At 39.0% G+C, this 26997-nt stretch overlaps 1 protein-coding gene across 1 annotated transcript in view; it reads right to left on the bottom strand.

The window, feature by feature from the left end:
- LVRN (laeverin) overlaps window positions 1-26997 on the bottom strand; it is a 67302-nt gene that overhangs the window by 10137 nt on the left and 30168 nt on the right. The window contains exons 5-17 of the mRNA XM_073344753.2: window positions 25362-25516; window positions 23694-23807; window positions 21064-21207; window positions 20627-20692; window positions 20425-20490; window positions 18250-18416; window positions 17418-17494; window positions 13695-13834; window positions 11262-11317; window positions 9635-9788; window positions 7540-7634; window positions 6698-6805; window positions 2486-2656 (exon numbers count right to left, since the gene is read on the bottom strand). Coding sequence (XP_073200854.2) covers window positions 2486-2656; window positions 6698-6805; window positions 7540-7634; window positions 9635-9788; window positions 11262-11317; window positions 13695-13834; window positions 17418-17494; window positions 18250-18416; window positions 20425-20490; window positions 20627-20692; window positions 21064-21207; window positions 23694-23807; window positions 25362-25516 — 1513 coding nt within the window. The remainder of the gene's footprint in view (window positions 1-2485; window positions 2657-6697; window positions 6806-7539; window positions 7635-9634; window positions 9789-11261; window positions 11318-13694; window positions 13835-17417; window positions 17495-18249; window positions 18417-20424; window positions 20491-20626; window positions 20693-21063; window positions 21208-23693; window positions 23808-25361; window positions 25517-26997) is intronic.

Here is a 26997-nt window from a genome sequence, read left to right as displayed (position 1 = left end):
AGGAGTACTTGTGGCACCTTAGAGACTAACCAATTTATTTGAGCGTAAGCTTTCGTGAGCTACAGCTCACTTCATCGGATGCATGCAGTAGAAAATACAGTGGGGAGATTTATATACACAGAGAACACGAAACAATGGGTGTTACCATACACACTGTAAGGAGAGTGATCAGGAAAGGTGAGCTATTACCAGCAGGAGAGCGGGGGGCTACAAAAGGGTTCCTCCCCTCCCCGCTCTCCTGCTGGTAATAGCTCACCTTTCCTGATCACTCTCCTTACAGTGTGTATGGTAACACCCATTGTTTCGTGTTCTCTGTGTATATATATCTCCCCACTGTATTTTCCACTGAATGCATCCGATGAAGTGAGCTGTAGCTCACGAAAGCTTACGCTCAAATAAATTGGTTAGTCTCTAAGGTGCCACAAGTCCTCCTTTTCTTTTTATGTTTAATATAAACATTAACCATTCATTACTTACTGGGTTTACGTTCTCAATGTAGAAAAAGCATTTCACAGAGTATGGGCATATTCATTTTCCTTATGTTTGCACTACTCAGAAAATGTTAGGGGCAAATTATCCCTTCCACAGAAAAAAAATCCATAGATTCTTAGTTTCTATGGACTCATCCTGTCAGGAGCAAGGTTGCGGTTTGCCCTGCTGCAGAGTGAGCAGGAAGCAGGACCCTTCATGCCACAATGGCGTATGTCAAGATAGAATCATAGAATCATAGAATATCAGGGTTGGAAGGGACCCCAGAAGGTCATCTAGTCCAACCCCCTGCTCAAAGCAGGACCAATTCCCAGTTAAATAATCCCAGCCAGGGCTTTGTCAAGCCTGACCTTAAAAACCTCTAAGGAAGGAGATTCTACCACCTCCCTAGGTAACACATTCCAGTGTTTCACCACCCTCTTAGTGAAAAATAGAGATAACAGAAATGCCACAGATCTCCTGGGTAAGTCCCTAGTGCCTAAGGAATGCTTCCCACCCTCCAGAGCAACATGGCTGCCAAAAAGAAAAGGAATACTTGTGGCACCTTAGAGACTAACCAATTTATTTGAGCATGAGCTTTCGTGAGCTACAGCTCACTTCATCGGATGCATACCGTGGAAACTGCAGCAGATATTATATACACACAGAGATCATGAAACAATACCTCCTCCCACCCACTGTCCTGCTGGTAATAGCTTATCTAAAGTGATCATCAAGTTGGGCCATTTCCAGCACAAATCCAGGTTTTCTCACCCTCCACCCCCCTACACACAAACTCACTCTCCTGCTGGTAATAGCCCATCCAAAGTGACAACTCTCTTCACAATGTGCATGATAATCAAGGTGGGCCATTTCCTGCACAAATCCAGGTTCTCTCACCCCCTCATCCCCCTCCAAAAACCACACACACAAACTCACTCTCCTGCTGGTAATAGCTCATCCAAAGTGACCACTCTCCCTACAATGTGCATGGTAATCAAGGTGGGCCATGTCCAGCACAAATCCAGGCTCTCTCACACACCCCCTTCCCCCCCCCCCCCCCGGGACACACACACACACACACACACACAAACTCACTCTCCTGCTGGCAATAGCTCATCCAAACTGACCACTCTCCAAGTTTAAATCCAAGTTTAACCAGAACGTCTGGGGGCTGCCAAAGGAGCTGTGTTCTCAGAGGCTCCCCACTGGTAGTTGCCACATGCATAAGGCAGGTGCAGGTCACCTAAATTTTCTCTGGCTGAGCAACAGAGACAGGATTGTTAACTAATTTCTAATTGTAGAATATTTACTGTTTGCGAGACAGAACGAGCCCATCTTGACTTTCCTCTTCCTAAGTGACTTTGCAGACTGCCATTTGGAAAAACGCATTGGATTCTCACTCTCTCAGGCAAAGGGAGGAGAGGGCCATCAGGGAGCCAGGGGAAGTTCCCGGAACTGGTTAGAGCTGGTAAGGACAAGCTCTAACTTATAAAAAGTGCCATAAGGTCCTTAAATGACCACAGAACAATGGAGCATCAGCATAGCAGTGCTCTGCTCTATCATGTCTTTTCTGTTCCCACCCTCGCCCTCGATATACTCCTTCCATCTCCTGACATGCCCCCCATGGCGGAGGAGTGGCTGCCACAGGAGGCAGCTATGCTGCCTCTGCAAGCTTTATACCAATGGAGTTTACCCCAATAAGAGAGAGATGCTCTGCTTGCCTGTCTATCTTGTGCTTCTCAGTGGTGCAAAGTGGACATAAACAATCATAGAATCCAGCTTCGCTATATTTTTACTTATAAGCTAAGCAGATTTTCTTTGAAGCCATTGAGAAATGATAATTATAGTAATTATGGACTCAATAATGCAATGTTTATAAAGCTATTTTTAGGAGTAGGACTGCACTTTAAACAATGGATAACTTATTATTGAATTAATATCTATTTTTACCCTTAACCAAGAAATTAATGATTTACTGTTAAATACATTAAAAATATGATTTGAGCAAAGTCACCTGTAAAGCAACCAGGACTCTCTGGTGCAACTCATGGCAAAGAGCATTATATCCTTATCTATTTCTTTGGAATTATTATGATTAAACATTTTCCATGCAAAGTCCCATTCTTTATCACTTCCCATTGCAACACCATAACAACAGATTGTTCTTTTAATAGTAAAGGGAATCCTGTAAAATAGAATAATAGTTGTTGACATCATATTGCTATAAAATGAAAACAAGCAGCTAAAATATGGCAGAAAATTATATATTATGTTCACCAATTACAATATAAAATAATCACAAAAGAGCACTAAACACAGAACAAAAATCTGAAAAGCAACTAGATTTGAGGACTGCATTTTTACATTTATTATTCAAGCATTACCACAACAGAGATGCTTGAAGGTGAACTGAATAGCTTTTTTAATATGGCTGGGCAAACAGTTCATATTAGCCAACATAATTAACATCCTTGTGTCACATCACAATATGGTGATATCACATCCTAATGTGATGACATTTGCATGAAAACACCACCCAAAAGGCCTTTCTGAGAAGGGCCTATCCCAGCAGTGCAGGTGATAGGAAAACACTATCCATTTCAAGAAGAGAGCCATATGTTTTGAGAATGCAAGATGAAGAAAGAGAATGGTTGCCTCTCCATGCAGCAGATTGTCTCCCACTACTCACACTTCAGAGGATGGTACCTACAAAGTGATGTATTTTGCAACAAAACCCAAATCCAAAATACCTTCAGGCTCGTCTACTGCTACATTTTACATGCTGAGCCCAGAGTGAAAATATTTGTTTCTTCTGCAACAGTCAAAAGTGTCATTAACACTAAAACAGCACAGGGTGCTAAATCTTCTTGTTGTTAGCAATATTAACTATTCTACTGAAATAATAACATATCATACATGTGAAGATCTCTATGCACTTTACAAACATTTTATATCAACTGGATTTTTTGGTTGATTCCCTATGGCAGGAAGGGACCCACTGCTATAAGACTCTGAACGTTCTATTTTCCTAATGTCTCTGTATTAACTTACCATTACTTTACTTACCATTAAAACTAGCATAGGCTTTTTAAAATTTCATTGCCTTGTTCTAAAAGAATAGGGCAAAACAGAAAAAAGGAACACCATGGACAGGAAAATAACTGAGGAGAAACAATGGGGCAGGAAACCTAGTTCTGGCATGATAGAGTTATATCATTTTGTTTTACACAGCTCCATGGCTTTGCACCTCAACCATTCTGAAAATGCAGGGGGAGAGGGGAGTCTATCTAAAGCACTATACACATGTGCAACACACAGCTCTGTAGAGCTGTCGTGTGACACAGTTTCCCAATGCCACAGGGAATAGGTTAGGCCCATATTGCTCCCATGAGTAAAAGGAAGAAAAACCTGGAAGATATTGGCTGGTGGGTGTGGGAAAAGGGGAGCAGGGGCTCCACAGCATGTTCTTTCCACAGATCCTATAAAAACCCATTACCCCAAGTCCACTTGATTGGAGCTTCATGGGTCAGGAGGAAGTGCGCCTAGGCAGTAAGTGCACCTAGGCAGTAACCATCGGGGGATGGTCGCTCTCCATAGCAATATCCCCTTTCAAGCCTGTGGGGATGTCACTATGGAAGATAATGACATTGTCAGCCTATGACAGAATGACTGCATTGTGAACTGTGCTGTCAGGAGGGAGAAAAGGAACTTGGGGGGTAGCATGAATGCACTGTTTCAGCACCCAAAAGGATTTCTCTGCAGATCTTGTGTCTGTTACAGGTTTGGTGTGTTTTCCAGTTCAGTGTGTAGAAAAATTGTGCCTCCCTATATATTGATCAATCTGTGGGGAAAAAAAATCCATGAACTGAAATGTAGGGAGCCTCCTTGCCCCATGCTATTTTTTCTCATTAAAAACTTAGTAGTGAACATATTTGAATCACTTATAGCTTCAGAATTGCACTTGTTTTTCAAATATAGATGGCAGCCATTCCTTAGTGAGGACTGGCCACGTGAAGTTTTAAAGACTAGTTGTTGTGTGAACTAACTGTATGCAAAGAAAGAATGGTCTTATTCATTATGAAATCAGAACAAGTATATTTTTTTCCATGTAACTCAAAAACAGAAACTCAAACTTCTGAAAAAGTGCAATTTTGGACTCAGACTAAGCATGGAAAGTTTCAGCCTGGAAGATGAATATTTCAAAAAAATTATGAATAAGACATTGATTTTGTTAGAGAGGTCATGGCAATCATGAATTTGAATAAAGTCTGTGAAATCTTGGCAATGGTTATTAAAACAGATTTGATTCCTCCCCCGCTTCCCCAACTGAGTAGCATTGTGACCTGATATATGGGTTGCAGTGCCACTAGGTTTGAGCCATCCAATTTTTGTCTCCATCTGTGAAGGGTTCAAGGGGCACCAGATTGCAGTGCCTGAAGTGGGGAGCCAGGACCAGCCCAGTGGGACAGGAGTTCCACTCCAGATTAAGGGTGGGGCAGGCTCACTCTACAACTTATCCCCAACCTTAGCCTCACCCTTATTAACAACAACAGTTGCTTTTGCTACTTAAAAGCTTTTGTGTAGGTGCATGTAGCAAGAAATAAATTACTGGTGATCCTCATCCTTCCATAATTTATTCCCCCCCCCCCACACCTCTGCTGTTAAATTTACTAAAAATGTCTGTGCCAAAATTGTAGCCTTAATTATGAACAACTGAAAATAGGAGATAATGATGAAAATCACCTTGCTTCCTTAACTGCAGTATTTACAGCTGACATTACACAATAATAAGAATATTCTATTTTGGATACTAAATAGTGATTAACATTTTAAAGCTTTTCAGTTTACCTTTAAAAGAAGTTTTATGAGTTCAGTCATTACAAAGCTACTAAGCCCCCCCCCAACTTTATTATAAATACTACAAGTTCAGCTGACTTAGCCATCGATTTTATGAACATAGATTCAAATAAGAGCCAACAACATTTTTGTTCACATTTAGTAACTATACTACAACAGGTAAAATAAAAATATAAAAAGGATAAGAATAATAAACAGAACATAGACTCACCGGTGCCAAAACTATCATAATTGCATAGAAAAACAAGAAAAGAGGGAGGAAAAGAGAAGTGAGAATTACAATATGCCATATGGGCTTTTCTTGCAATGGAATACTCTAACATGGTTTTGTTGACAAATATAGGCCATCTTTAGTTACATAAAAGTCCAACATGCACTTTTGATTTCAGTTTGTGAAATCCATTTAGGGTGCTTCTGGATATGTTCTAATTGTGGATTTATTTGTTTTTACCATATTATACAGCCTTAATAAAAACCTATCAAAATAAAACATTGTAACTGTCAAGCTCCCCCCACAACAATGCCATATGCAACTGTAAAATTTCCCACAGTGATGCTGTATGTCACAGTTTACACTACTGTTGAAGCTGTGAAAGTCATACGGTAACATATACAGTATATGCAATGTAACAAAGTTAATGTCTCTGTGGGAACCTGCTTTTTGAATTGCCTGCCTTTTTATTCATTTACATTTTCAACCTTAATGTTGTATAGGGCAATGGATGTCATGGCAGACTGGTACTTCTGCATTGCTTATTAAAATCCTGCGTCGAACCTTGGTCCTGCCAACAGCTGTCATGTGCTGCTTACACGCCCTCTTAGAGACTCATTGAAATCAAGGACACTTCAATTTAGAGTAACCTTTGCCTGATCAGGCCCTGGGTTTGTAATGGCTAAAAGCTATTTACAGTGAATAGTTGTTAAGTAGCACATATGAAATGATTTGATATGGGCAAGTGCCCACGTCACAAACCACCACCACAACTAGCAGTGTTTGGCTCAGCTAAAGATTAAATGGGTATAGACAATACCCAGAGGTTAGAATTGAGGCAAACTGAGAGAGTGCTGAGGATACTTCCACAGCCTTATCTGCACTTTGCCTCTTTGGTGCTTAGACAGAGTTCAATTTCCAGGGCCGTCAAACTGCATCCTTCATGAAAGTCAAGTTTACCTGAAAAAGCACTAAATATTATATCAATTTACGTTTTTACAATTTAGGTCTTACCAATCTGTATAGGAAGAAGAGAAGGAACCTCCGCTGCACAAGGAACCTCCCCTACACTACCTGCCCATGTAATGGCCTGTTAAATTTAAATCTGACTTACACATCCATATATACATATCTATAATATTACATTGTCATTCTTACTCATTGTCAGGGTTCTCCATCCACTTAGTGTAAAGTTCAGAAGATAGGTTTAAACAGTCTTGGAGACCCAGCCAACATGCTGTATTAATAAGTTTTTCCAAATAAATTCTTGAAGGGAAGTAAAAAAAGGACACATATTACACATTTTGCATTATCCCAATGAGTAATTTTTAACTATAACATAATTTTATCAAATGACATTACATCTCAGGAAGTCTTCTGCTAATAACAGCAGGTTCAATAATAAAAACATAACCAAATAGCAGTCTCAGAGATGGCACAGAGATGTTTGTAGGGATTAGCAAGGTTTAAATATATTCTAGTCCCACCATAAACCTATCTATCCATGTTCTTACACTGCACTTGCCACTGTGAGATCTGACCCTACTGCTATAACAGTCATGTCTCAGCAGAGATGTTAAGGATTCAGTGGCCATGCAAACTGAATTACCTTTAATCTTTAGAAGTCGTTCCTTTAGGTCAGGTCTGAGGTACAAAGGAGCAGGGGGACCTACTTGCCCTGCTAATAGCTATGGTGCAAAAGTTCTATGGATAAATCAGGGATATCATGCTCCAGGGTGTTAAATCACTATCATTCTCTAGTACTAAATTTACTAACCCCCTCCCCCAATCCTGATAACAAAACAGGCAGCCCATCTTGCTGCTGCTATTTCATTTAAAATTCACATATCATGCACATTTATGGTACTGCATTATTAATAATAATGTTTCAGTTACACTGAAATTAATTAAAATATTTCCTGTATACTCTTTTCAATTTGCATTATAGTCTTTATCAAATCAATTCACTTCAAATTTGAATTTTTTAAAAAAATACTTACTGATCAGAATAGTCATCTGCCAAAGCATCAACATTTTGACGAATAATACTTGCATAATAATGGTATATTGGCAACATTCTCTTTAACAGATATTTCTTTTAAAAGAAGAGAAAGAAAAATTACTTGCATTTAGATATATTGCTGTATGTTTCTCTACTTATTTATTTATTTTCGTCATTTTAAAATTGGAACTCTAGTACAGGTGCAAAATTTAAATAAAACATAAAAATTGGAATCAATGTCCAAAATACAAAATTCTCCCTGAACCACTCACATAGAGGTGTTCCCATTACAGCTCCCTTAGACCTGGAAGAAAAGATGAGTTTTGGAACTTGACATGAAGGTTAAGCTCAGACTCTGGAAGAACAACTAAGAAAGCAAGTCCCAGAGAAGGAGGATACTGGAAAAATTCCCTGCCTCCTCCATATTAAAAATTCAGCAAAGTACTAAATCACATTTTTCTTTAAGCATGTAATTTGACCCATTGAAGTCAATGGCACTACTCAAGTGCTTAAAGGTAAGCATATGCCTAAGTGCTTGCTGAATTGCGGATTAAATAAGGGAACTGTTAGCTCAATTTCCACAAATGATCTCACCTGGTTACCATACAGGGCGAGTGGCAGTCTGAAGTATTTTGTACCTAAACTATATAGGACATGACAGGTTACAAGAAACTGGAAGCCGTTACAAATCACAGGTGTAGTGTGTTCTCTAGAACCGAGCTTCTCAAACTTCTTTTTTCATGGACCACTTGAAAATTGCTGAGGGTCTCGGCAGACCACTTAATGATATTTCCAAATGTTGTTTGTACCGTTAGCTAACTACTGTAAAGCGCTTTGGATAAAAGCGCTATATTAAAAAAAAACCTTAAAAATAATTAATGGTTTTTTTGTTCTACAAATAAAAGCACATAACTCATATTTTAATATCAGTTAAAATATGAATAAAATATGCCATGCCTAATTAAGTGGGTGGCCCTTCACGCTCTTGTGTGCAGCTACCCAGGAGTGTACCCTAGAGGGAACTATCCACGGACCACCTGATGGAGCTCACAGACCACTAGTGGTTCATGGACCATAGTTTGAAAATCTCTGCTCATAGGCGCCAAGTTCTCCTGGCGCCAGTGGGTGCTCGTGCCCCTCCCTGCTCCCATTCCAACCTCTTCCCCAAAGTCCCCGCCCAAACTCCGCCCCCTCCCTGCCCCTATTGGACCCCTTCCCCAAATCCCCACCCTGGCCCAGCCTCTTCCCCGCCTCTTCCCCTAAGCGTGCCAAGTTCCCGCTCCTCCCGCCTCCCTTCCACAGCTTGTTTTGCGGTAGGAAGCCTGGGAGGAGAAGTGGGGATGCGGCATGCTCAGGGGAAGAGGCGGAGGTGAGCTGGGGGGGGAGTTTGGATGCTGGTGGGTGCAGAGCACCCACCAATTTTTCCTCGTGGATGCCCCCGCCCCAGAGCACCCACAGAGTCAGCGCCTAGGAGAAGCACTGCTTTGCAAGCGAACAGTTACATTCTATATGACTAGTGACAGCTGTTAGGCCCCCATTTTGTAAAAACTGGGGCATGTGCATGTACTTTTGACTGATTAATAGACAAATCAAATAATTAGCTTCCATTTCTTAAGAGAAAAAAAAAGGCTGAATAAAATTTCCCCAAAATTAATGTACCTTGTGTATCCTTAAACACTTATAAAGGATTTGTGGGATCCTGTCATTTAAATGGTCTAAAGCAGCGGTTCCCAAACTTGTTCCACCACTTGTGCGGGGAAAGTCCCTGGCGGGCCGGGCCGGTTTGTTTACCTGCCGCATCCACAGGTTCGGCAGATCGCGGCTCCCAGTGGCCACAGTTCGCTGCTCCAGGCCAATGGGAGCCGATGGAAAGTGGTGTGGGCTGAGGGACGTACTGGCTGCCACTTCCAGCAGCTCCCATTGGCCTGGAGCAGTGAACCGCGGCCACTGGGAGCCGCGATCGGACGAACCTGCGGACGTGGCAGGTAAACAAACCGGCCCAGCCCACCAGGGGCTTTCCCTGCACAAGCGGCAGAACAAGTCTGGGAACCACTGGTCTAAAGTGTTCAATATTTAACAAAGGAAGATGATACCTTTAAAAATGGATATAATTCATAGTTGTTCAGAATATTTTCCAAATTGTCAGGTATTAGGTTTGACAGTACTGTATACCACACAAACATTTCATCTTCTTTGGCAAGGTACTTTGTTAGTTCAAATACAGACTCAATCTCAATATATCCAGCCCTATTTAAAAAAAAAAATACAGAACTGAGCATAGGTATTCAAGTCAAACACACATTTGAACAGCAGTATATTTAGATAACGGATGAATAAACATCTAGATACCGTGGGGTCTATGAAAGAATAAATATAATACAACAGTGGCCAGTTTAAGAGTCTGATCCTGCAAAGACATACTGCTGAGCCAAGTGTTATCATCAAGAGTCAATGGGACTACTCAACTAACTCAAAACATTAAGCACACTACACTAAGGTGTGTTAGCAGGATCGCGCCACTTAACATCCTCACCAGGATAAAGTGAAGATTCCCTCTATATTTTTATGTAATAACATTTTGGAGATACATTATTTATAGTCTTTTTAAAATATTCAAACAGATTTTCATTAAAAAATGCTTTGGGGAATAACCATTATCCGAAAAGTATAAACAATTGGTAATTCAGGGATATTTTTTAATTATTAATTAATTAATTATTCATTCATTAGAATGTCACCAATACACACTAGGCTAAACTTCACTCTTTTGCAGAGGGCCCATCCAAGACCCTCCATGGGAAGCCCTGTCTGTAATTATATATGAGGAGCACATTTTACAAATTCCTTACTACAGGCCAGACTGTGCCCTCTGGTGGGAAAACTTACAGAAAGTGGGGGGGCGGGGGAACTCTAAGGTTCCCCTCGCAGGGTTCCCTCCAAACTCCTCCAGTGTTGTGGGGGTGCTTTGCCCACCTGTAGACCACAGTGACTCTGATACCTTTGTGGATCTCAGGTATCTGCTGGAGGCACAGGGACAACCATTGACTCCTGGGCTCCCTACTGTTTTCCCTAGCTCCCTGGCAGCATGGCTCCAATGAAACTGTTATGCCCCCACCTGAAGCAGGACCTGGATATCCCTTAAAGGAGTTTTCCCAGGGGGAGTGGAAGAGTAGGGAGCTGTGCAGGTAAGTTAAGTTTTATTATTTTTTTTGCAGAATCCCAACACTTGTCAGGGCAATCACACCCCCCGAACTGTTTCTATCAGTGTCAATAATGAAAGAGGGATATCTACAAGTAGTTGGAAGATTACTTATCAGGAACAGAAAGGAACTGTTGAATACAGTGAGGAATAGCTAGGAACAATGAGATGAAGTAAGAAAAAGGAAATTTAGGCATATCATCAAGAAATTTTCCAAATGGGGATCTATATTAGCTTGTAGAAAAGTCTCCTGATGGAAGTTATGGCAGCTTCACTGCTTGAAACACATGAGCTGGGACAAATGGTTAGAAAAGATACCACAAGGAACTACTCAGCACCGGCCAGGGGATGGACGATGACCTAATGGTTTTTTTTAAACTGTTCCCTGGTGAAATCTGTCTTCTTTACAGGGTACTTATGGAGACAAAGGAGTGAAGTCAAAATAGGAATGTGAAGTATAACAGTGTCATGTAATAGTGTATTAATAATAATTTTCTATCATAGACTCAAAATATACTCACTGTGCCAATGTAAAAGCATCGTCTATCAAATGTAACCTGTTGACAACTGGAATAGCCTGCAGAAAGCACTCATGTGGTATTAGTAGATTAAACATATCATTTTGAGGAAAAGCATACTTAGTTACATTTTGAAAGTCTGGGACAAACGCTGCAGTCTTTTCTCAAGCCAAACTTTATAGACTTCAATGGAAGCTTTGCCCGAGTAAGGATGGCAGGATTTGGTCCCATATTTTGAGCTGAAATAATTTACTCGATGTGCCTTTAAGAAAAATTTTTTCTGTGTATATAGATTTAAAAAATTCTACATCTGGTACCCATTTGCAACAGCTAATGAACTGCTAAGCATGAAAAATCCTCTTAAGTATGTGCAATATTGCAAATTAAAGTAACGAAGCTCTACAGTATCTAAAATAATTCCTGATTTCTTCAGCTTGACAATGAGTTTTTTCCTTTTTGAGACTCCAATTCATAATCAAGTACTCACACCAGTCCAGACTAGAGTGTCTTACATTTGTTCTGGCTACAGGAGACCATAAGCAGTTAGTAATTTTGTTCTCCATTGAATAAATCTTTGGTCTTATCCTGTACTGGATTATGTGGAGTGCAAAGATTATTTATGTTGTAACCAGAATATGTAAAAAGAACTACAGGCTCCTCATTCTGGTGCAAAACAGACTATGCACCCAGCAGCTGTGGAAAAGACACCTATCCCGCCATCATTTATGCATATTATGCAAATTATGCAACCAGGAAGCAGAGTAGGTGCACAACCTGCCCACCCTCTTACTATATGATTCTCCTCTACACATGCATTTTTCCTCCCTATTTCTAGTTACAGGAGTAGCGTCTAGATATTTAAAGCCTATTATATCTCTTAGCATAAACGTCATTGGGCAATTTTGTGGGTTAAACCTATATAATGGAATTAAATTGCAAATTTCTTTCACACTGTTCCTTTGGTAGAGTTTCTCCAACAGCCTCAAAGGAACTTGTGTGGGGGTGGGGGATTGGTCCAAGGAATCTGAATTCCCTGAAATCCAGGTGAATCTAGCATTTACCAGAGTCCAGGTCCATTTGTGTCAAAACTCCTGGCCCCTGTTTATCTCTCTCCTGCCTGCATAGCAGAATGGTTCTGTCGTGTTCCCATGGCTTCTCTCAATGATGACTGCCAACAGAGGATTCAAAGCATGGATTGGGAGCCCACATAAATTTATGCTGACTTTCAGAATTTGCTTGATCAGGAAATCCATACAGGTTTGAAGGAAAGGAAAAGTATGCAGCTTAGAACGGCTGTACTCTCAGCCCTGCTGTCACCAATCTTGCCACACCCCTGGATTGCAACTCCTCCAGAGCAGTTTCCATAAAGTCAAGAAAGCGATACCAATAGGAGGCATTTCCCCTTTCCATGCCAATATTAGCCATTGTTTCCTATACTTTGTAGCAGAAGCAGAGGGGTTGATTTGGCCCTACTGAACTATTTTAAGTGGCCTTGGTCTTTACATTTTCAAAACTGTGTAATTAAAAAGCAATCCATTTGGGTTGGGCTACACCATGCAGAATGTAAAGGTGCCTTAAAGCTCATCTCTATGCTCCCTTTATCCTGAGCCCAAACTGTGCTCAGCCAGTTCTCTGATGTAAGTTAGAGCAGCATGAAACTGCTCTGAGTTATATTGGCTGTCATTGGTCACAAGGTGCTGAAATGAGAACCAGGGATTAGCAGAACACTGGTAGAAGTGACTGGAAAACGGAATTTTCCTCCTGCAAAAAAACTGAAATTTTTCATAGGAGGAAAAACTCTGAAAATAATTCCATTTTGGGAGAACCCCAATGGAAATTTTTCAGCTTGTTCCTGGCGACCCAACTCCCCAGGCTGCTGCCTCTCAGGTCTGCCCAAGTCCACAGCGAACTGAGCAGACTCAGAGACCACTGACTAGGGAGTCAGGGAGAGTTTCATCAGAAGTTTTGATGAAATCAATACATTCTGGTGGAATGATTCAGTTCCATCAAATCAGCATTTTCTGATGGGAAAAGTGTTCTGTCCGAATGTTTTCCATCAGCTCTAAGTGCAGCTAAATCCCAGCAACACCCATACAATGGTAAGGCTTTGCAATGGCTTGAAGTCATGGAAGAACCTCCTTACACTGGGAGATCCTTCCAGGACTGATTAAGACAGCTTTACAGGTAGAATCTGGTCCTAGGTTAATGAAAAAATGTTCAGCACACACTTGAAATGAAAAGTTATTTTAGTCCCACTTTTGTTCCCACTAAAGTCAAAGAGAATTTTGTCAGTAACTTTAATGGGCACAGATTTGGCCCCTTTGCATGTGATGCACTAGTTTTCAATTATCAGTTAAAGTAACTACTGGTAATGATTGCAATAAGAAATTGGTTGTATAGAATTTGTTTACATCATTGATAAACAAGTTATCTTACCTTTGGGTCTTTTTCAAGCAGTTGTGCTAATCTCTTCAAATGTAATGGATCATAATTAACTCTGTAGTACCCAGTCATATTCATATTTAACAAAATCCAGTCATGTTCTGAATCGGATATTTGCATTTCAGGAAACATTTCTGTGGGGACATTTGAAAATGGAAAGGCTGTATCATTTTACCAATCACTAATGCAGGTATGTAGAATGTTATACACTGCTATGAAATATGGGCTCAGTTTTAATCTGATATATGTGTATGTGCATCACCACACCATTAAACTATATTGCTACTATACATGAGGCAAAAAAGCTGACCCAGTTTCTCAAGATTTTATGAGTCACAAGCTCACATGTGGAGCCAGATTGTGCCCGTCCCTTGATTTGGTACAGTGGCGGAGGGCGGGGGCACAAGGAGACCCCCACATGCACCAGGCCCAGTTGCACTCTCTGTGCTCTCCAGAACACAAAAACTTATCCCTTTAAGGAATTTCACAAAGGAAGCAGGGAGGAGGCAGAGCCATGGACCCACCTTGCTCCTTCACTGACTAAAGGAGCTGGCTGGCTGACAGTGTTGTGGACTTAATGATTCATCCTCCTAATGGATGGAGACTTGTTCTGCCTGTGTGCCGAGATCTGTGGGAGAAACTCTGTCCACCTGAGGCTCAATACATTCTGGACTTTTCCCTGGAGCAGCGTGCTTCCACACTGCTCCCACTGTGGGCCTCTATCTTCAAGCCATAACAGGGCTCACAGTTATCTTAGGTTAGAATTGCCTCCCTATCAGCGTTCAAATATAAATCCAAACAATTGTGGGGGCATCAGAATGGGTAAACTTATGCAGCCGTAGCAAACATCCAACTAAATAGTTTTGTTGTAAATACAAGGCCCAATCTTTCAGTTCTTACACAGTCTGATCACTCATCAAGGGCCTGATTCTGCCAACGGCACTCATCTGGGTCTTCCTAGACTAGGAAAAAAGTGTGGTTTAAAAAACTGAGTTACCTAACTAGTTACCTAGCTGGAGTCTAGGGTAGACCTTAAGCAGCTAAAACAATTTTAAAAGGTGTTAAAACTGCACCTACACAAGGTGCTTCAAATGTTTCAACTGCAGTTAAGCTAACCTGATTTAAAAGAAACAAAAACAAAACAAAAAATCCAATCTTTTCCCCTCGTCTAGATAAGATCATGGAGTAGTACTGATGCAAGTGGTATGAGAGTAAGTACGGGAATAAGGACGGCAGAATCAGGTTTTAAATGGGTGTTTTGAGTGAGTGGGGAATACAGGATTGGGCCCTAAACACTGTCACTAAACAAAACACAAAGGATGGAAAGAAGCATGTGAAAGATTTTAGAACAGATTCCTAAGTCAAGTAAAAAGAAAAGGAGTACTTGTGGCACCTTAGAGACTAACCACAAGTACTCCTTTTCTTTTTGCGAATACAGACTAACACGGCTGTTACTCTGAAATAAGTCAAGTAAGTGCTTTTTAAAAGTTTACTCCTAATACATAGTTATGCCATTACAGTAAACAGTGCTACAATTAAAGTTGAAACTTCACTTCCATCCTAAACCCTTACTTTCACATGTGTAAACCCAGAGGCCACTCTAGCTATAGACCACCTAAGCAGCTGCATAGGGTGGCAGATTTCTGGGCAGCTGCCTAGGGCCATAGCTCCTCTATCATGATGAAGTGGTGTCTGAGCCAAATTTGAGCAGCACTGTGACTCCATGTATCAGGTTGTAACACCACTTGCTCAAATTTTCCCCACCCCCTGTCATGATGGGGAGGTGGCTGGGCCAAATTTAAGTATTGTGGGGGGCAGCACACAGAAGTGTTACCTAGAGTAGCAGATTGTATTGAGTGGCCTCTGCCTAAACTATTTCCACAAAACACTTTTCAGCTGAAATTTTTATAGTTGGTGTCACCCAGAAGTGATTTCTATTTTAGGTGAGTAAGTGTGGGATAAGTTTCATAATAATTAATTTAGCTATCTGAGTGCTTTGTGCGAAAAAGTATTTTTAAGAAAATCTTTTAAGAAAACATTCAGTCACTTTCTTTTGTACTTTGGCACAGCAAATCAGAATTGGCTTTGTTTTAAAACTTTAGACTTGGTGTGTCAGTAGCCTTGAATGAGGCCTATTGACTTTGATAGATTTGAAGACATTTGGTTTTCAAGTACAAGTTACAATATTTTTAAAGGAACTACTGAATATGTGCAGTATTTTATTTTCTTCAGACAGATGCTCCAAATGCTAATTCATGGGGATGTTTGGTCATTCTAAGAGCTGCACATAGGAGAATGTGTGACAGGTTGATGGGTGAGGGAGTGGAGTCTTTCTTTAACCCTACAACAAGTTTAATCCATAGCACTGAACTTAGTATAGCACCTTCAAAGTGACCACTGCTTAGCACCCCTTTCCTGCAACAGCCCTAATTTGCTAACTTGTCACTCATGCAGCGGCTTATTGAATTTTAAATTGAAAAGTACAAGTGTTCTCTGGGGTGAATAAATATTGTTTTGTTTATCTGCTTCCTCCACCCACCTGTGGCTAGATACTCATTTCAATAGCTCAGTGGTTTGCGCATTGGCTTGCTAAACCCAGGGTTGTGAGTTCAATCCTTGAGGGGGCCATTTAGGGATCGGGGGCAAAAATTGGGGATTGGTCCTGCTTTGAGCAGGGGGTTGGATGAGATGACCTCGTGAGGTCCCTTCCAACCCTGATATTCTATGATAGCCCTATCTCTCATTATACAAAATAGATTAACAGCTTTTGACCTTACCACACCCACTCCAAAGACAGGACAGAGGAGAGTTGACATAGGTATACAGTGTATTACATTATCATTATTATGTACTGAGGAACTGAAAAAAGTATTTGAAGAAGCATGTGTCTGCCTCATATAGATGGTTCATAGTGTGGTGGAGTAAAGGTTAGAATGAAGGCTGTTTCTAGAACCTTAATTCAAAATGTCCAACCTTTCAAATATTTAGGTTTTTAGAATGGCAATAATCTAATGAAGCTTCTTTTTGTTTAAAGTAGCAGTGATTACACCCTTATCTCTGGTTAAGTGGACCTGTTTATCGCAGAATAGTAAAATGAAAAGGAATTGCACCTTTTTATGACTGAGGATGCATGTGTAGTTTCATTTTTTAAGATTAATTTTAATTCTGCTCCTTCTTTAAAATTATATAAACAAATTAAATTAAGTATTGTTGAAACTGCACCTTTTCAGTTTGCTTAGATGTACAAATGTGGCATTTTGAGTTACACCATCGAGTTATTTACAGTATTTAGGTATTATATGATTATGACCCTTTGATAATGGCCAAATCCTGAAGTCCTTCCTCAGTCCAGGAGAAACTCCCACTGAAGTCAGTGGAAGCAGCCTGAGTAAGGAATGAGTAAAACCTGAATAGGACCTCAGAATTTGTCTCTCTGTACAAAACAGCAGACTTCAAGTTGTTATGGAAATCTTATCTCACGATGTCCATTCTATTGTGTGATTAAAATAGTACTTTTACAGTTACAACAGATTTTTGCACATCATTTTTCTTTATTTGAAAATGTACTTATTTTAACATGTGATATAACTAAAGCAGATTAATGTGGAGTTTTTTATTGAGTTTTTTATCCTTTCTTATCTAATTCAAATATAGCTCATGTTTATAAAAGCTTATAGGCTTTTTTTTTTTACATGTATGAACAAAAACATTACTTACTGCTACTTTTATCTAGCCAGACTAAGGGTTGTGCAGATCCATTTCTTATCCAAGAAATAGGAACAATCCATGTGTTACTTAACAAAAAACAAAATTGGACAATTTAATTAATTCTTATAGTTAAGGAAACAAGCTCTAAACTGATGTTGAATAAGATTGCAAGTAATTTCTTAAAATTCCAGCTGCTCCTTTCCCCTATCTGATGCACTGTATCTTTGCTGATGTTAGTACTCAAGTTGGATCAACTCCTGGTCTAACTGAAGATAAAAGGGAGTTTTGGCTTTAAATTCAATAGGGCCAAGATTTAGCCTATAATCCTTTGGCAGATCCTCAGATAGTAGAATCTTTCTCTGTGGATTACTTTCCTTCTTCTAACAGTGATTTTATCCTCCTACATTCTCTCCTTTCATTACTCTTCATTCCCTTCCCGGCACCTGTAAAACTCCTTTTTTCAGAAACATGTTTGATCAAAAGAGTTCTGTGCAGACAAGAGACTCCGGGTGCTCACTGAGCAGCACACCAGCCTTCTGCAAAAGGGCACCAAAGCTACTGCTACTAAAGTTAGTCACCCATTTTGGAAGATCTTGGTCTCCGTGTCTGTCTTTTGCAGCCACATAATGGCCTTGCACAATTGCTACCCAGGGGGGAAGTAATTCCTTGGAAAAGGGAATTGCATGCAATACCACTTCAAACTCATGTCTCAAATGGATTTCATTTGACAATTCTAGGGGAAAAAACAAACAGCTCTTCAAAACATAATGTACTAATGCAATATTTTTCTGCAATAAAAGGTAAACGTATGCTAAATGGTAAAAATATGAACTAAACATACTTGTAAGTAGTATTGTTTTCTGTCCTTTTATTATAAAATTGTTCCTGACTGATAATGCCGGTGGACAGATTCAATGTTAAAACTGGAAACCCATTTTGGCATGTCCAGGAGTCCATTATATTTTTTACTGATGCAGGCAACTGAACTTCATTCTGTGCATCTACAACCTTCAAGAAAGGCTGAATTAGAAACATTTATGAAACGTTTATTTATACTGATCCCAGCAACACACTGGGGGATGTAGTAACGTATTTGAGAAATTATAACGACTTCATCTTCATTCATGTGTATTTTATATTGAGAATCATTGTAACTAACCAAAAAAAAGCATTATTGTCCCTAACCTATAGAGGACCCAACTCTTTAGGGAAATCTAAAGAATTGCAATGACATTTCTAATTCTTGTAACTTGATTCTTTACCTTTCTCTTGTTCATTTCAATATATCCGCACCTTTGGGTGGTTAATGATCGACACAATTTGTGGTATGGGATGTTTATTCAATTCATGTAAAGCACCTAGAATATAAGATAGACACTATGAAAACTAACTAACTAATTAAATAAATAATGTAACACCTGACAACTGATTCTGGGCTGGATTCTCAACTAGTGGGAACTGGCATAGCTCCATTGATTTCAATACTCCTACAACAATTTATGCCATATGAGAATATGACCCTCTGTTCTTAAGGTAAGACTCTGTTGTAGCATGATGGAATCATTCTCCACAGTAATTTTGGTACAGACATTATCATAAAAATCCATTATTAATATTTGTTTTTTAGGGTCCAGTTTTATTCAAACTTTTATCAAATTTTAAAGGTGCTGACGGTGGGGAGTTTCCCTGAAGTGTTGGGCCCTCATAGTAATATCCATGGATAAATCCTGACCCTTTAGTGACTTATGATAAATAAACTAAATTTAAAATATTGTCCAAGCCAAAATATTTACTGTGTATAAAAGTGAAGATATAAAAGAAAAAGATTTCAAAGTTACACAGAAATAAAGATCAGAAAAGCTTATATGCAGTGCCACCATAGCTGTGTTAGAGCCTGGGAAGGATAGCTCAGTGGTTTGAGCATTGGCCTGCTAAACCCAGGGTTGTAAGTTCAATCCTTGAGGGGGTCATTTAGGGATCTGGGGCAAAAATTGGGGATTGGTCCTGCTTTGAGCAGGGGGCTGGACTAGATGACCTCCTGTGGTCTCTTCCAACCCTGATATTCTATGAAAGAAACAAGGTGGTTGGGGTAATATCTTTTATTGGACCAACTTCTGTTGGAGAGAGAAAAAAGCTGAGGGGTGGTTATTACAACAATTTATAACCCATTTAAACCCCCACTGCCCAGCTTTTATTTCCCCTTTATGACTGGGGAGCTGTTAATGAGCCACTTCACCTTGAATGGTCCCTTAAAATATGTTTACTACTTATGATAAAAAACCCGCTCTACCTGGTATTTAGCTGTGATACATTTCCTAGACCTGAAGAAGAGCCCCATGTAAACCTGAAAGCTTGTCTCTCTCACCAACACAAGGTCCAATAAAATATATTACCACACCCACCTTGTCTCTCTGTAAGAAAAGATTATCCAATTAAATGGCCAAGTGAAAGATGACAAAATGTATTCAGAGCAAGAATAATCTATGCGAGTTTGTGTAGGCAGAGGCAAGTGCACAGACCTCCTCTCTGGCCCTTCAGAGTATGTCTATTCTGCAATTAAAAATCTGCAGCTGGCCCCTGCCAGCTGACTTGGGCTTGTGGGGCTCAAGCTAAGGGGCTCTTTAATTGCAGTGTAGACGTTCAGGCTCAGTCTGGTTCCAGGCTCTAGGACCCTGTGAGGTGGGAGGGTCTCAGAGCTCAGGCTACAACATGAGCCCAAATGTCTACACCACAATTAAACAGCCCCTTAGCTCAAGCCCCACAAGCCCAAGTCAACTGGCACGGGCCAGCTGCAGGTTTTTAATTTCAGTGTAGACATACCCTTCGTCCCTCATCTCTCCCATCAAATCTCCTGCCACAAAAGGCCTGCAAAGTGAGTTCAGGGGATGGGGGTGGGGTGTAGGAACTAGGTTAGGAGTAGGGAAATTCCACTTCAAAGTTCCACAGTTGGTATATGAGCCTAATTTGGCCCATTCCAACCATTAAAGCAAAAGTACTAACAAGACATGGTAAGTACCATTTGTATGTGAGTCCACAGATCATCTTGGTTAACACTTGAAAACGAAAATGCTTTCAGGTATGACTGCAAAGAAACAAATATAAACATCAGAGTTCATTAAGCTTTAATTAAAAAATCAGAAAAAGAGAAACTCATTCATGCTCATTGTTATTTTCAAACTGATAAACCAAGATGAAGAAGTTTAGTTTTCTAAACTCACATTGAGTGCTTTGTTAAACAGTCTCTCAGTCAGAAAGCTGGAAAGCATCCAGATAATGGAGGCCCCCTATGGAACAAAAAAGATGTTTGAACACATGAGTTTATTTAAATAAACTTTAACCATTCAATGACTGATATTCAAGCCATATTTTTCATAAGTGACACTGATCATTTCTATTTTGACTTTGAATACTTAGGATAGATAGCAAATGCATTCATATTCATGCTTTCCTGTAGATGAACACTTTTGCAACACCCAATGTACCTGTGTTTATAACTAAATGAAAAATGGAACTATGGAAATTAAATCTTAGAAGAAAAGATAACTAAACGATTGTAAGTTTTGCAATAAAATATTTTGCTGGTTCTTTTTAAATCTGTGTTTTACAAAATTGTTGGAAAGTACATAAAAGCAAAATATTTGATTTTCTTTTTTACCTTGCTGTAAGTGAAGATATCAAATAGGCCAACTAGTGAAAACGTTCCTTTGATTTTTTCTTCTCTTGCTGATAATGACCGAGCTGCTATTTCTTTATCTTCCCTTAAGACAGGTTGTAACATGTGATAATAAAAGATTTTATTCTGAAAATTAAAAGATAGACTCTCATTTCAATTAATTCCAATTGTATAAACCACACAGACTACATACAAGCTAACATTTTCCTTTCCGCTCATTTTTTCCCCCTCAAAAGGAAGCAACTCCCCCCCCCCCGAATAAAGGGCGTCAGGGGCCTGATCCTGCATATCCTCCACAGGTGGAACTACCATTGAAAGCAGTGGGAGTTCTGCACACAGAAGGATGGCAGGTTTGGGTCTCATGAAGAGCACTAAAGTTTTATGATTTAAGAAAAAAATTAAAAATTATTAAATGCAACAAAAATTGCAAAATGTAAAAATGAATTATATATTTACATTTCGAGTACAATCAGTTCTTGCTTCACTTATCTGGCAAGACACATTCAGTGTTCTCTGTTTCCTATATTGAAAGACTAAATAACACAATAGCCATCCAAAGGAGTGCAGTTTTAGGTGCTTCAGATGTCCCTGGATAGCAAATGTGGAGAGACAGATCCTCAGCTGGTGTAAATCAGCTTAGTTCCCTTAATTTTAATGAAATTGTGACAATTTACAGCTGTCACTCCAGAGACCTGAAGCCAAGCCTCATACTCAGGAAAGTAAAGAAGAAACTTACGTTCATCTGATTTCTTTGAACATGTATTTGTCATTTTAAGTCTACCTGGAGGTTCAGCTACTAATGTGGGTCTGCAAGTAGGTGTTCTTTTATTTAATGTGTTTTTAAAACACTGCAGGTCTCTTTGAACACCTGCACTACCAAAGAGGAGGAGACAGGTTTTTAAGAGTAGTCAACTTATTTAGTTACAGATTATTTTGTATTTTGCAAACAATTTTGGGAGCCAAATTTTGAAATGTTGCAGATGCAATTTGTGCTTGTAATTTTTTAACTGCATTTAAATTGTAGGTGAAAACCCTTAGTGCAGGTATCTGCAATTACCAGATTCGAGACACAAATCTGTAGCTGTACATATAACTAATGATGTTAAGTGCTTTGATTTGCAATACATTTTGTGTCACGAAGTTACAGGTGCAGACTTTTACAAGGCAAACTGCAGCTACAAAAAGAGAGGCAAAGGCTTCATTCTTAAAATTTAGTCCTTTATACGTTCCTGTGGTATTAAGTTCTGCTTTATATAGAACCAGTAAACTGTTCTGGACATCCAAAGTTGCACACTAGTAGATTCCATGGCCTAAAAATCAGATTTGATCCTCCCAAGAATGTATTTGACATGCCTGTAGTAGTTTCCAATTCAGCAAAGAACTTAAGTGGTGGATTAATTTAAGCACAAGCTTAAAGAGCAAGTGGTAATTTTGGTGATCACAAACACTAATTTTCATCCCTAGCAGAGAATGAAATCCTGTTTTAAAAAGAAAAACTCAACACAAGCTTAACTATGGAGTTGTCATCAATGTCTCCATAGTCTCAAACACAAGAAGTTTACATTTACATTGTCAACTGTGGAGTCATTTACATATAGAATACTAAACTAGGAGAGAGAGAGAGAATTACATTCATTGTACCCCATAGTTAACCTAAACAAGCAACAGCTTCTCAGGAATCATGTATGTGGAGTACCCCCACCTCACACAGTAAAGAAAAATTTACATTTTACAAATTTACATTACATTTACAGTTTTGCATTTTTGACAGTCATGATTAATCATATTGGATTATTGTGAATAAATGAGACACGTTCTAAAAAGTTATGTCCTATTATCTGACTTAATATAACATGAGTGCAAGAAAGATTATTACAAGCTGCACAGATATGTACAAACAGAGTACATAAAACCAAACCCACCTATATCAATTAGGTATAGTGAATATCATTTCAAAATGAATGTACAGTAACAGACAGATTCAAAGCAAATACTGAAATGTTATCTCTGTGCTGCTGAAAGAGCAGATGCAATTGTGAGCCAACATTTGTCTCTATATTATATGCACAAACCATTAGAGATAGGTGAAATGTTTTGGCTGAAACTTTTTTTTTCCCCCAAACAAAAAAAAAATGCAGATTTGGGTCAGCAGAAACATTTTGTGCATTCATGCTGAATGTGCCAAATTATTTTGGTTAAAAAAAAAAATCTGAAAAAATTGAAAGGTTTCATTTAGAAAATGTTGAAATGAAACGTTGATTTTTTGATTCAAAATGACTTTTCATTCAAAAATTTTTCAATTTTATTTTAAAATGTTCTAAAAACTAAAATGAAATGAAACATTAGGTTTCAGGTCAAATTAAATATTTTGTTTGATCCTAAATTAATTTTATTTTTACTTTTTGGAACAGCCAGAGAACCGAAAAATCAGTTATTCACACCACTCTATACACAATATCTATATTATTTTCATTTAAAGTTATACTGGAACTGACCACGAGCCCATTAAAGACAACAGGAAAGCTCCCATTGACTGCACCTCCCTGGTGTAGGATCAGGACAATAATATAGGTTGTAAGGGGAAAGCGTTAACATTCAGCTTTGGTACTCACCAGTGGTAGTCTGGGTTCCATGTAGCTAGCACCAACGTATTCAAAGTAAGATGCAAATCCTTCATTGAGCCATAGATCATTCCACCAATTCATGGTAACCAGATTTCCAAACCACTTAAATAGAAAAGAAAAAATGTCTCAGATTGCATTTCTTTGAACTGCTGCTTTCATTCCTATATGTTAAACAGACATGAATGATCAAGAGAACAGTGTGACTTTATTTAATGTATATACATTTTCACAAATCAAATGCTATAATTTTTTCCAGTTGGTGGAAATTCAGTAGTGCAAAGATACAACTTGAGAAAAGCCACACAGATGCAGGTCAGTGGTTGTATATTTTTTAATTCCTTGGTCTCAGATTTCATAACATAAGCATATACAGTGATTTTAAACAGTTCGCCATTCTATTTAAATTAAAGCAGTCACTTATACATTTGTAAATCTAGCAGAGAAAGCCAGACTACAATTTGAAAATATGACATTTCTCAAATAATACACAAAAGTATTTTCAAAATAGCTTCTTTCCAATTAAATAATATTATTTTGTTTTTCCTTGTTCTTAACAAAAGGAAATTGTCAAGTAGATGATAAACAGAACTGGGGAAACAGCCACTTCCAAAATCAGCAAATCCATATCCTGATGAGCAATAAAACTTCCACAACAGCTGTGATGTACTAATAGTTGGCAGTTTATATTTAACAAAAATCTGATATATCATTTGGGGATTTGTGATTTCATTATATGTTATTTGTTGATCCTTAAGCTCTGTTACCTTATGTAAAAACTATGTTTAATAAGTAATATTTATTTTACTGGCCCTCAATAAACACACTAACTTTTCAGACCGTCAGATGAACAGACAAAGTCAGGAGGGTGTACATGTGGACTAGCCAAGTTAAACTCTTTTTGCTAACTTTATTGTTTAAAATACTTTCTCTTGACAAAAGTACTATTAAATGAAGTATAGTAAAAAATGAAGTGAAACTATTTTATCATTCCAAACCAAATAATTTTAAATTCTGAAGGTCATTATGTAAACAGTTCCAGCTACAGATAAAAATGTGTTTACTTTGCCTTCATTCTATAGTTCCATAGCCCATTCACTATTTACCTTCTTCGATAGCTACATCTATCCCCATTAAAAATTAACATTGTTTATGGAGTCTATTCTCCCATCAATGCATTGTGGGAATTATTACTCTATCTCGATATGCATATCATGTTCATTGCTAGGGTAGAGTATTTTCTTGGAAGGTAGCCAAGTATCTCGTAAGAAAATAAACAAATGGTTCATTAGTAGACGTGTATATCCATGACCCCTTTGAGTCAACTTTTCAAATAATGGTAATACTGTCATCAGTATTTCCAAAATCAGCATTTCATTCAAGATAAACAGATATTGGGTGGAAGTTCCTGTGTCATGCTGAAATTTGTTTTTTATATTGATCTGCCAAGTTAATTTATAACCAAAGTATCTTCCAACCAACTGAAACAATGGCTTTGGTTATTACTGTAGCATTCCTTCCTCTAGTTACCATCAAAACTGTTACACCCCTACATGTAAGTTGCTATTTTCCCATATTAAATAGTGACTTTGCATCTATATAAACTGGAAAAGAGCAACTTCATAGATAAACACATATACAGAATGTTTTACCACATGCCTGGTGTCCTAGCTCATGTGAAACAATTAGGCAAATCATAGCCTTTTTGCCTCCGGATTGATCACTTGGGATGTACATCAAGGATGATTCTTGGAAAGTAATTAGCCCCCAGTTTTCCATAGCACCTGCTCCAAAATCAGGCAGTGCAACCAGATCTAAATTGATTTAAACAGAAAAAAAAAATCTTTAAAATTTTCAAGAGTAAGAGGCTTACATGACTGTTCTATGTTTACTCAATGTGCAATTACAAGATATATATTTTAGTGGTTCTCTGCTGTACCATTGCAATAAACTAGAAAACGCTTTTTGGAATTGTTTTCTTTCATGTCTTTAACTGCTTATGAGACTGCTATGCCTCTCTAGTGATGCTGCCCTTTCCGTCAGAAAAACAAAAATCAACTAAGTCCAAGCCAAACCCATCAACAGTTTCATGTACCAAAGTACACTCTGAACTAAAATATTTGATAAAGGGATTTTCCTCCCAGCTGCTGAGAGAGAGTAGAGTCAACTGTCCTCACTCCTAAGTACTTCTGGCTCTCCATTCTCTCTGTCTTGCTTTTGCCACAGTTATGGGAGCATGCAGGAGGGAGGGAGCAGAAAAAGACATCTTTCCTCTCTCTCTCTCTCATGGCTTTTAGGCGTGTAATTTCCCCCGCTTTTTGCATCCTGGCTACTGATAAGAAAGGCTCCTGGCTACTGATAAGAAAGGCTCCTTCTCAAACTCTGTATCCCTGGGTGAGCAGAGAGGCTCATTTCCACTCTTTTGCATGGATCAAGTTGCCCCAGAAACACCTTCTCTCTCGCCTCACAGCAAGTCTCACTCCACCATGACTGTTTTCCCTGTATTCCCCATTGTGCCTGATAAGCAGTGAGCTCATCACATCTATGATTCAGATAAATTTTGGCAGGATGGGTTGATTTAAATCAAGGCCTTGATTTAAATCTTTGATTTTAATCAACTTCACCATTTGTGCGTCAGTTATTTTCTAAAGGAAGGTCCATTCTCACTGGTTGATATAACCATTAAAAGGAGAGAATACTCACCTTGTGCAGTAGCTGGAGTTCTTCGAGATGGGTGTCCCTGTGGGTGCTCCACTTCAGGGACACCTGTGTCTATGAAGGGAGGTTTTTGGTAGCAGTGCCTATTCAGCCCACACATGTGCCCCACACATGCTTGCGCCCTGCACCGAGGTTACATGGGGCTGCATGAGTAAACCGCCCTCAGTTCCTTCTCCACTGCAAAGACCCACAAGGGAGACTCCAAAGCAGAGGGGAAGGAGAATGGGTAGTGGAATAGCTGCAGGGACACACATCTCAAAGAACTCCAGTTACAGCACAAGGTGAGTAACTTCTCCTTATATCAACCAATGAAAAGGCACTTTTCTTTAGAAAATAAAGAACTATGGGTGCTCAATGCTCAATAAAAGAATTGTTGGATTTGGTCATGATCACCAGATGGTTTGGTATTCTGAACTGAAGTGTGACTGAAGCATAGGATTTATTGACCAAAAAGATCAAGCCTCTTGTGGTTGTTCGTGTACAGGGTAGACTTTGAGCTATGTTTGTCTGCCTTCATCAATGGCCTCCACTACTAGGGAATTTGGAACTTGGTGAGAAAATTGATACTTCAATTCCC

Source organism: Lepidochelys kempii, chromosome 5 (assembly GCF_965140285.1).
Source record: "Lepidochelys kempii isolate rLepKem1 chromosome 5, rLepKem1.hap1, whole genome shotgun sequence".
Classification (NCBI taxonomy): domain Eukaryota; kingdom Metazoa; phylum Chordata; order Testudines; family Cheloniidae; genus Lepidochelys; species Lepidochelys kempii.
Note: the sequence above shows the minus strand (reverse complement) of the source record. Positions and strands in the feature narration are given on the sequence as shown.